The following is an 11833-nucleotide window of genomic DNA, read 5'->3' as shown; positions in this document are numbered from 1 at the left end:
AATGCCCATAATTTAAATGTCCTAACATGTTGATGCCCTGCAGCCCTAAACCTTCAATGGAAGTAGAAAAGTTGCTATGTCTTTCACTATAATACTATATGACTAATACCATTCTATCTCATTTCAACAGTCTATAATCCATTGGCAGAATACCACCCCATCAATACATGATGAAATGAAGAAATTCTCTTCGACTCCATTTCTTTTATTATGGAAGCCCATTGTCCTCATCAAATAGCGGAGTCACTGTACAAAGAGCTTTGAAAGGCAATTGGTATGATACTGAATTATGGTTTGAAAATAATTTCTAATATAAGGAAGACATACTTACATACCTGGTTGTAAGTTCCATGAGGGTAAGGATTTTGCCTTAGTTATCTCTGTATTTCTTTTAGCACCTAGCACAGTGCTTTACAGATTGAAGGTGCTTACTAAATGATTGCTAAATGGATGTATAGCATGTATCTCAAGACAATATATACATATAGCCTCTGTGTGTACGTAGATACACACATATAATTGACTTGGGACACAGAAAATATTTGATAGTAGCTCATAATGCCCCAGGAAATTATTCAAAACATGTTATATGTGTTTCAAGTGTTTTAGGTTTTCTATATCCACCTAGATTTAAGTTCATTTAAAGGTAAGAGCTGAGCTTTCATTTCTTATTAATCCCTTCCACAATATCTAATATTGTATTATGCACACTGCTGGTGCTCAATAAATGTTTGGTGATTGACTTTCCTAAAGCAACTATAAACAGTGCTTATTTTATTGCACATATCAAGAAAAGGGGATGAAATTTAAAATACATACATAACGTTCATATTTTACAAGCACTATTAAAAAAATTTTAAAAAGTAGCTCCAATACAAAAAGTAGTTAATTTAGATTTTATAATTGTCCTGTTATGGAACAAGATTATATATTAGAAAACTTCTGATGACTTTTATCAGACATACTTTGGAAATATGAATTGTTTGGTAGCTATAATACTGCCACTGAAATAATTTTACTTGGGATTTTTCAGCTTAAAAGTGGAGAGCTCAAACAATTGTTCAATTGTACTTGTGCTTTGAAACATTAACTGTTCAAAAGTTCTCCCTCTCCCCCTTTTTGACTTATGAATTCATCAGTAGGGGGAAATCCTACAAGGGATAAATGAGGAATTCCCCTCATATCAATACAGACATCACCTGCTTTTAGAGAACTTCTTTGAGTTAGCGGAAGAGTTGACATAAAATATACTTAGGGGTTTGTTGAGATTAATGGAATCTATATTTAACAAGTTATGTCCCCCAAATCTATTTTACTGTAGATAGAAAAATGTTTTTACTGAAGTTTTAAGAAGTTTTACTGACATGATAACCTTTGCCGTGAACCACCACAAGAATCTGCTACTTCAAGAGTCTCATCAATGACTTTTTTAGGCCTCCAAAATTTGATATCTAAAAATTTTCATCAGTAATTAGTCAAATGTTACATATACTTAAAGCTGGCAGTGTTAGTAATTACTGGAGAAGCCTAGGTTCGTCCATTCTACTTTGGGTCCCTCACAATCACTAGTTCCATGTGGGTGTTTTCCCATCTATAATAATACATGACCAGAGAATATTGTAGTCATACATATTCTAGAAAATTAAACTACTAGATTTAAAAAAAATATTTCATTACTGCACTTTAAAATAACTTATAAAATGCTACAAATTTATATTTACCCAGGACACACCTGTTAATAGAAACATTTGTTCCACATTAGTATACATATGTACATGTGAATGCACATTAGCAACTCCAGACAACTGCTTTTCCCCTTTTTAAATATCAAGCTCTCTAAATAAATGTTGAGCTCTATTTAGCAGTTCTAGTTCTCTATCTACACTCATTTATTTTATACAAAGACTCATGAAAACTATGGGAAAATGTACTTACAAATTTATGATCTTTCCCTTTACTAATGAACTTCTGCTTTCCTCTATGGAGGTGTCATTAAATTCATTGGAATCATTCTCGAATACTTTTTGATCTTGGGCATCTTTATCAACAATCCTTCTATTTCTTAAATCTAGTATTTTCCCTTCTGAATTGAATTTCTTTACTTCATGCATGTTTAATTCTGCCTGTGTCTTTCTATTTTGCCAGTCAGACCCTTCCTTCTTCAAAAGCAAGTATGAGCTTCCAAATAGTCCTGAATCTTTCCTCAATTTGTTCTCTTTTAATGAGGTGAAGAGGGGCACCTGCAAAGGGACTGCCTGGTTTGAATCTAAAAGACTTATTTGTTTGCTACCTTGAGATGTACTCTTTCCAAAATTAAATACTCCAGTTGAAATTGGAGAATGAAATCCAGTCAAATGTAAACTTTGCTGATGATCTACTGCACAATTTGTAGAACTCTTTGTTTGATCCTTTAATCTTTTTTCTCTTTCCTTCCTATGATTCCCTTTCTGTACTGTTTCTCTGCCTTCTGCATTAAGTACACAAATATTCTGAAACACTCCTTCGTGGACAAAATCACTCTGAAGAGTATACTGTCTGTTGTTTATAAGTAAATGCCTCTCTTTTTCAGGTACAAATTTTTGATCACATGTACTTTTGCTGTACCATTTTCCCTGAAAAGTGCTATTTTTTTCTGGAGTGGTAATATCAGTAATACAGTAGTTCTGCAACCTACTGACAACATTTTCTGTATCAGTGGGTTCGGGACTTTTTTGACTTTGGTCTTCGATACAGATATTTCTCTTGTCTATTGTTAGTTCCTTTACAGATAAATTGCTGCAGTAACTTTTAGGTGTCACTGTCTCACGTTTTGTTTTTACAGCCAAAGTAGAATGGAGGTAGATATTCCCAGGACAGGATGTACTTTTCCTATCATCATTTAAAATATTTATTGCACTCGGTATTACAGTTTTATCAGAGATTTTTAGGTCCTCGGCTTTCTGAGAAACTATCTTATTCTTTTGACTTTGGCTGGATAACAAGACAGGCTGATGTCCCACAGATGGATGCTTTCCTTTTCCACTAACAATTTCAGGCTTAGAAACTCCCCCTATCCCAAGAGCTGTTGTCATGTTACCCTTCTGAATTTCTGAACTGTTCATGGAATATTTGGCTTTTTCAGCCAAAAACTTTCTAATTTCTTGTTCAATGCTATCATCGCTATCCACTGAACTACTGTCATCAGAGAGCGAGATTGTATTGATTGCAGAGTTCTGATTTTCACTAATTTCCATATCATTTGAAATTAACATAGGCTTTGAGAAAATTTTTTTCTCTAATTGGAATGCCAGCTGTAGATCCTCCTGCTTTTTTTCCTGTTTCGCTCTTTCTGTTCTGTTGTTACAAGTGTTCAAAGGCTTCTTTACTGTATTCTCCCTATTGTCTCTTTTAGATCCTGGGAGACAGCTTTTCAGCAAGTGAGGACTCTTATCTTTCCAGTGTTTTTGGAGCTTATTAAATTTATCTAAAAATTGGGTTCCTGTGCTACTAAGCTTAACCTTTTTTTTACAGTGAGGTTTGGGGTCCCTGCATCTTTTCTTTAATTTACGCTTTGATCTTAATAGGTCCTTAATAGCTGTATCAAGGTCTTCATCACTGTCCAAAGAGCTACTTTTATCACCAGACCCAGGCCTCTCTTGTTCCAAATTTCTCCCCTGTGGTACTTTACTGTGGGCTTGTGATAAACTACTTCTCAGGTCTAAGGCAATGTGCTCATCAATAAGCCCAACTAAATTGGAAGAGAGGAACTCACAAGTCATCTCATCCTTCCTGTTTTCAGATTTACAGATTTTAACCTGACTGCTCAACTCTTTTTTTTCTTGGAACATATGAATTTTCCCCTGACCATACTCAGTTTCCCGTGGGTATTCTCTTTCTAACCCTTTAGTTTTCTTCGGTGTTAGTTGTTTTACTACTTTCCTTTCCCCTTTAAGTTTCCTTTTGCAACACAGTGATAACTTCAGTGTCTTAGAAAGAGGGACTTTGGGGCTATTGCCCTGATTATTATGTTCAGGCAATAGTGGTCCCTGCACAGACTTGGAAAGGTTTTCCGGTTTGGCCAGTAAACATTCTGATTGTGCCTTAAGGGCCAAAAAAGTTCTTATTTCTTGTTCAATGCTATCATCACTGTCTACCAAGCTGCTATCACTGTCAGGGTGGGAAGGCACATTTTGGGAAGAGAAGAGAGGGTTTGTAGAAAGTGATCTGTCATTGCTTTCCACATGGGAAGGCATGATTGTTTTGTAAATGTCAAGGATAGCTTCTGCACACATTAACTCAGCAGATGTTTCAGCCTGGAATGAGGGTTGTACTGTAAACTCACATTTGGCAATTGTATTTATGGGAGGTGTAGAAACTTTGGTTTCTTTCAGTGGTTTAAAGAGTTTGTTGGAGTCACAGCTACTATTGCTCAGTTCTGTAGCCTTTGTAGCAGTTTGTTTCCTCTTGCTATTCAATGTCTTTTTGTGGCTTTCAAGCAAGGCACTTTTTGAAGAACCAACTGCAATACTTGTAGTAAAGTTTGATACTTTGTCATCTCTGGGCTGCGTTTTCTGCAATAGGTTCCTATCCACTGTAGAACTCGCCTCCTTTCTTGTTTTCTCCAGTTGGTACATCTGAATGGCTTCTTCAATGCCATCATCACTACTTGAATCAGATATCTCATATACAAGAGCTGCACTTTTGATTCTTTGTTCCCTTTTGTTTGCCCAGGAATGCTTTTTCTCTACACCTTTATTTTGTGCTGTTTCTAAAGGATGGCACGTACCTGCCAGTTTAGGAGATGCCAGCCTTGTATTAGTAAAGTTTTCAGATTTTGTGCTGATTTTAGGCTTGAAGCACTTCAGCTGTGCATTAGTCTTCCCCAATTCTGGATTCTGTTTGAAGATTAGCTCCTTACATCCCTGCTTTAAATCTTGGCGATTTGATTTGACGATGGATTCTTTATTGGATTTAGATACTGCTTTCACCAAGGCTTCTTTTTGCTCTGTTCTTTTTTCCAAGGGGATACTGCACTTATGCACCCCTTGTTGCTTTTTCTCATTCAGGAACTGTTCTATTTCAGCTTGTATGCTTTGCTCAAAAGAGTCATCACTACTTACACTAAGAGGAGAACTAGTTCTTGGCTTATCATGGATTCCCTTGGGATTACAAATGATAGCTGCTGATACCACATCAGACTTCAATTTCACAGGAGGTAGGTGAGTGGTCACATTGTTCTGAGGGAAATCTTGTTTGACTCTGTTATTTCCACCTGTTGTACCAAAACAAGTTGCATTGCTGCTGGGTAATGACTGAATAGTGTTGCTTTTCTCCTTTAGATATTCCTGTATTGCTTGCTCTATCTCTCGGTCCACAGAATCATCACTATCTGATTCCAATACAAGAGGTCTGAAATCAGAGGAGTCATCTTCCATGTGGTCAAATTCAGTAGATAATTCACTTTTGGCATATGTAGAGTGCTCCTTAAGCACAATCATATTAGCAGCTGCAATTCTGGCTCCTTTGTATTTACCTCCCCTTTGATTTTTCTGCATAATGTACTCATTGTTCATACCCAAGGAAGCCTCCTCACTTTGTAGGTTGTTTATGATCATTTGAACTTTTGCACTTACAGACGCTCTAGCAATATCCTCTTCAGATTCTGAGAAACACACAGGAAATCTAAAACTCCCCGACTGTCCAAATGACTCCCATTTTGACTGTAGAGCAATCACAGGAGGGGCATTCATTAGAAACATTCTAGCAGACAATGATAGGGTGTGCAAAGGGATGATTTTTTATATTTATATCTGCTTCACATCCTGTGAGGAAACAAAGAAAGGGACATTTATATTCTAAACACAAGAAACCCATCATGTTAATAAACAGCATGACTGAATTGGTAATATCTTCTTATGGTATTTCAATTTTGCCATAAATATTACAATTTCCTAAAAATGTGTTATAATTCCCTTATAAACAATTCCCTGAAAGTACATCAAGAAAAAAAATCCAGAAACTTGTAAACTAGTATTTGACTACTTCTATTACCTCCTATGGTCATATTTAATTTGTAAAGATAGCTACCACCAATTCAGCTCAGGAGAAAGTCACACCATTTTTAATCCTGTGGTGGCATGGAATGGCATGGAATACTGCAACATATCAAATCAAACGAGTTATTTATGTAATATTATCAAATTGGTGGACTCTTCCATTGATTCAATTTATTTGTGTATTTCTTTTAGTTAAAAGTAGTTATATATAAAAGTGATTTGATATATCATTCTATTTAGCAAACCTATGGAATCCAGAAGTATCAGATATGTTATAAAAATAGTACAGGTCACATAAAAATTAAATGTAAAAAATCAGAGTATACTAATGTTAACAATAAATTTAATTTTTTAATCACTGGGGTGATTTATAAATATGTGGCAAGGCTCTGTTATAGTTTACACAGATGTGGAATAATTTGGTAACCTTACTACTATAGGAGAAAAAATTGAAATTTTTCATTGTGACTAGGCTTAGACTCATAAAATTTGAGAACTAGAAGGCAACATTAGAATTCAGCTAATTTGACCTTTTCATTGTGGAAATGCAGAAATAAAGGCCCAGAAAGGAGAAGAGTAAGTTAGTGATAGAGCTGGGATTAGTGATGAGGTAACTGACTTTTACTTTGGGGAACATTCCATTAATAAATCATATTGCCAACTCCATTGAGGAGGATGTAACACTGTGACCTACAAAATGAATAGGGAAACTGAGCTGAATAGCAAGCAAAATAGCTTGCAGCTACTACTACAGATTTTGAAATTTTAGATTTGAGTTTTCTCCATTATAATGCCAAATTTCCCTTTAAACTAGTGTTTAAGCTAGTTATTTGGTATTTGGAGGTCTACAACATAGACTCCTTCCAAAGAGGAAATGAAATACCAAACATATATACACATATATAGACTAGAAGATCATAAAAAGGGGTAAGATGTTCTTGAAAACAAAAACAGTTCTGGAGCAGTGGTTTGGAGTTGGAACACCTGTATTCAAATCCTAGCCCCGAAACTTGCTACCCCACCTCATATGATTTTGTCAATTTATTTAACCTTTCTGAGCCAGGGTCTTGTCTGTAAATTGAAGGGAATGGACTAGATGACCTTTGAGATTCCTTCTATGTCTAATGCTATAATTCTATCATCCTCTGAATAATTAGCAGTTGCAAAAAGAAAATTATGAAGTAAATGAAATGATTTATATTCCAAGTGTGAAACTATAATGTCACAATTTAAATGCAATTACTTGAAGAGGTTCTCCTTAGGAGTGAATCCTATGACATTGAAAAGTTGATTTAGTTTTAAAAATGCATCAGACCTTATTCTTAATTGTTTCATCTACTTGTCCTTTTAACTTCTTCTTACCTCTCTCTTTAAAGATTTATCACAGCTGCACCTTTTCAGTATCATATTTTTTTCCCCAATTTGGAAAATAAAAAAATGATCTATATTAAAATGACAGAAGAATCACCAGAGTTTAATAACTTGTAATGCAATTCCCCTACTTGCTACCTTCCCTGAAATAAAAGGATCAAGAAAATTTGCCTTCCTTCTGACATAAGAGCAAGGAAATGGCTTCTTTGTGAACTCTCTTGTGTGGTGGAAATGGAACATTTAAAAAGTGTTTAATATTTTGTTATTCTCAAACATACTTTTTTTGGTCTAAATCTGTGATTCCACTAGGGTACACGGGGAAGCCTTGGTGTGGAAACCTTCAGCAACTTAAGAGTATGAATGTTGTATGAAAGTACTGAGTTATCCTAGGCCACACAGCTAGTATATGTCATGGGCTCCAAGGCTGACCCTCTCTATCTTCTACGTCACAAGGTTCTCAAATAGTTCTTGAGCTCTACATCTAGGACTACACGAATTGAACTAAGATTTCACCTTTTCCCTTTCCACTAAAAGGAACTATGGTCCAAAGTGGAAATCTGAAAAAAGTCTGCAGGCCAAATGTATGCATTGGATGAGTTAGTATAGCTTGGAATACTAAAGTTTTAGAACCATAGTAATATAAAGTTCAGTTAAAGATAAAAACAAAAATAAACTATGGTCCATGAAATTTGGCAGGAAGAACATGCTTGATGAAGATGATTAAAAAATGAAAGATTTTTGTAACACAATGAACTGGTTTAACCATACAGAGAACAATTTGGAACTATAACCAAAGGGCTATAAAACAGTACATATCCTTTGACCCAACAATACCGTTACTAGGTCTATACCTCAAACAGATCAAAGAAAAGGAAGAGGACTCCCAATTACAAAAATATTTATAGTAACTTTTTTGTGGTGGCAAAGAATTGGAAACTAAGAGGATGATGATCAATTGGCGAATGGCTGAGCAAGTGGTGGTATATGATCATGATGGAATACTATTGTGTTTTAAGAAAGGACAAAGGAGGTGGTTTCAGAAAAAAACTTAGGAAGACATATGAGTTGATGTGAAGTGAAGGGAGCAGAACTATAATATTCTACACAACAGCAACACTGAAATGTCAATCAACTGTGAAAGACTTAGTTTCTCTAATTCCAAAGGAATCATGATGAAATATACTCTCTATCTCCAGAGAGAGAACTTCAGAACTGGGAGTGCAGAGTTAAGCATATTGTCTTTATCTTTCCTCCCCTGTTTCTCCGCCCTCCCTCCTAACATGGCTAATGAGGAATTATGTTTTGCAGACTTCATATGTATAATGGGTATCTTATTTCTTGCTTTCTCAATTGGTGGGGAAAGGGCAGGAATGAGGGAGAGAATTTGAAACTGGATATAAAAATGAAAAAAAAAGAACATACGCTGGAACACAATGTACTTGTTCACAGTTAACTTATAGTATTATGTTTTAAATAAAAATTGACATAAGGAGATACATTCTTGGGGAAATGATATGTCTCCGTACATAATAGAGGTTTGTGATTTCATATAAAATCTGTTTTTCTGTGTAGATGGAAAGGTTGATATTTGTTGATGTTTTTCAAGTCTATAATAAAAAAGAAAAATTTTAGAAAGGGAACAGAAAAGAATATGAGCTCTATGTGGTCAATGATTTCTACTTGCATAAACTATGCCATCCTATTCTGATAAAGAAATTGATGTGGGTTTTTTAAGAATGCTTAATATGGTTTGGATTACATATGAGTTTTCTACACTGTTTAACAATCTAGTTCAAGAATCAACTTAAAAAAAGACAACCCAAAACATCCAGGATGAAATCTCTAAGCACATTTCTCTTGGCAACATCTTACTGTTTTGATATTGTCAACTGTAGTTAAAACAGACCTTAAACATCAGATGAATCATTCTTTAAAACTGTACTGGGAATTCATGAGGCTTTTTTGAGGCAAAATAAAAGTGGGCTTTGCCAAAACATAGTACCCACTGTAAATGCAACTGAATTGGAAGCAGAGTGCAGTCATTGTGAATATTGCACACCTGCACTTAAAAGCAAAATACAAGCTTCAACAAAAGAAATTCTTTATGGGGGGGGGGGAGGAAGAAAGCACCTTAATCTCATTTCAGCCCCAAAGTTAAGAATAAATGAAAAGACTCATGGATTAAGGTAGCAACAACACAATTTAGGAAGGAAAAACAAAGATAAAAAATGGTCTAAATTTTATCAAGTTGTTAAAAATCAATTTTTATCACAGTTTCCTATCAATCTAGAACCTAGCACAGTGTTTTGCACATAATAAGCACTGATTTAATAAACATCTGTTGAATTGCTGAACCTGGCTCTGTCCCTATGAAGGGATCAGACTTTACATCTCACCAAAGTGCTCTGGAATAGGAGTAGTCCAGTTCTGGTCTTTACTATATATTATGCTTGAGTTTTTTTCCTTATTTTTTTTAAATGAAATTTTGACTTCAGTTTCAAAAAACAAGAGGAAGAGTTAGTAGTATTTCAAGAATCTCCTTGTTCCTAATTCAGAACCATGGTGACTCAGATCCCTTTCTCCCGACAGTTACAAGGGTTGTGGTTGCCCTACAAGTAGGGCGTGTACTGTATATTTATGGACGAGTAATCCTGACACTATTAACATCACCACAACAGTTTTCCTACTTTTAACAGATAAAGCTGCAGTAAGATTTACAGTAACTGTTGTTAGGATGGGAACCACAAAGAAACAGGATGTTACTCTACTATGGGTTCCTTGAACTTGAAATCTGGATGGCGGGGGGATATTTTCTTGATTCTCCATCTTTGCTTTGTCAGGCATTCATTAGAGACCTACTATGTGCAAGAATATGGAGTTCAATATTAATCAATTGCAATCAGTCTTCCATCTTTAGCAATGACTCCGAAAGAAAAAGAAATGCCAGCTCTCCGGGGGATTTACTCGGTCCACAGAAAGTGTGCAAACAGATCATTGCACTTTGAGTGGCTTTTAATGCTCAAAAGGCTGGGACAGCTAAGACTTCATTTGGGATATTAGGGTGGAAGAAATTGCTGTCCTTTTTACAAAGGAAGAAACTAAGGTATCGAGAGATCGTATATGTTCCCCTCTTTGGTTCCGAAAATCACACTCCCTTCACCTCCACATCCCCCAGGCTAATCTCTACAGAGGGACAATAAAAAACTCTTGTCCCAAACATTAGCCCCCGACCCTCCAAACCCCTCCATCAACTCCCTGAAGTATTAGGTCCCTCCCCTTTCACCTCTGGGAGACTTCTCCAAGGGGCAACCCTCCCTTCCCAACCCCCGCCTCCCAGGGATAACTGCATTCCCCCGGGGAAGGCCCTCTCTCCACACCCTGGTACGGGAGGGCAGCACATCCTCCGGCAGGCCCGACCCAGCCACCTTCCCAGGCCGCGATGGACGCCGGCTTCTGGGCCCACTTTCTGACCCCCGTCTCCCGGTGCCTCCCCGGGCCCTGCCGCGTTGCCCGAGGCTCACCTTAGCCGAGACCCGGTCCGGCCGGGGTGTGAGGCGGCGCGGAGCCGGCCCAAGGGACGGAACCTCCAGGGGCCCGGGGCCTCCAGGGCCGTGGCTCCGCCCGCTCGGCCTCCCAGCTGAGCCGTGGCTCGCTCGGGAGGGCGCAGGGCGCCGCCTCCTCTCCCTCCGCCTGCCGCTGCCGCAGCCGCCGCCGCCGCCACCGCGGACGGTCCGGTCAGCCCCCGAAGCCCCCTCCCCTTCCTCGGGGGAGGAGGCGGGAGGGCCGCGGGGCCAGAGTGCTCCCCCCCAGCCGAACCCCAAGCCACCTCCCCGCGCGCGCGCCCCTTCCTCGCGCCCTACCCCTCCCACCGCCCCTCCGGTCCGGGTTCCCTCCGGGCGCGCGCTGAGGGAGTTAAGCGAGAAGGGCCCGGCCCCCTGCACCCAACTCGGCTGGATTTATGCTCTAGCAGCTGGAAGACAGGGAACGGGTGGAAGGTAGCCTCCTAGTCCGGCAACGACGGCGATCCCTAAGGGCTCTCCCAGTCCTGACATTTTATGCGTTTATTATTCGGGGGCCAGGGTCTCCCACGTTCCCCCTTTCCTGTTTCTGCCCACCTCCCCCCCGGAGCGCTCCTGCTATCCAGCGTGGATGGACCTCGAGGCTTGTGCACGCGCAACGGGCTTCCCTTCGAGGCTGGGTGCGCGCTACGTGCTGCCAGGGGACCCTTTGTGCGCGCGCTGTGGTTTTGGGGGTGGGGTTTTTTGTTTGTTTTTTCACATTTTTTCTACTAGGTATATTTGCATCCACCATTCCCGTGCATACAGCGCTACAGCTTTGGGGGCTGCTCTAAACCCTTCCTCCCTCCCCAACAAGACAGGGCGCTCGCTTCCTCTGTGGCTCTCCTCCTCCTCTCCCCCACCTCCCTC

General features: G+C 38.8%; 1 protein-coding gene across 1 annotated transcript; it reads right to left on the bottom strand.

The window, feature by feature from the left end:
* Nucleotides 1-1926: 1926 nt before the first annotated feature.
* On the bottom strand, nt 1927-11263 carry PPP1R26 (protein phosphatase 1 regulatory subunit 26). The gene is made up of 2 exons (XM_072632916.1): nt 10928-11263; nt 1927-5801 (listed from the first exon to the last, which is right to left on the bottom strand). The coding sequence occupies exon 2, from the start codon at nt 5736-5738 to the stop codon at nt 1932-1934; it is 3807 nt and encodes a 1268-aa protein (XP_072489017.1). The 5' UTR covers nt 5739-5801; nt 10928-11263; the 3' UTR covers nt 1927-1931.
* Nucleotides 11264-11833: the final 570 nt, after the last annotated feature.

Source organism: Notamacropus eugenii, chromosome 1 (assembly GCF_028372415.1).
Source record: "Notamacropus eugenii isolate mMacEug1 chromosome 1, mMacEug1.pri_v2, whole genome shotgun sequence".
In the NCBI taxonomy this organism is placed as follows: Eukaryota; Metazoa; Chordata; class Mammalia; order Diprotodontia; family Macropodidae; genus Notamacropus; species Notamacropus eugenii.
The sequence above is the reverse complement of the archived record's forward strand: the minus strand, read 5'-3'. Positions and strand labels throughout refer to the sequence as shown.

Coding starts and splice junctions, on each gene's coding strand:
- PPP1R26 (XM_072632916.1), bottom strand. CDS start 5,738: ATGTTTCTAATGAATGCCCCTCCTGTGATTGCTCTACAGTCAAAATGG.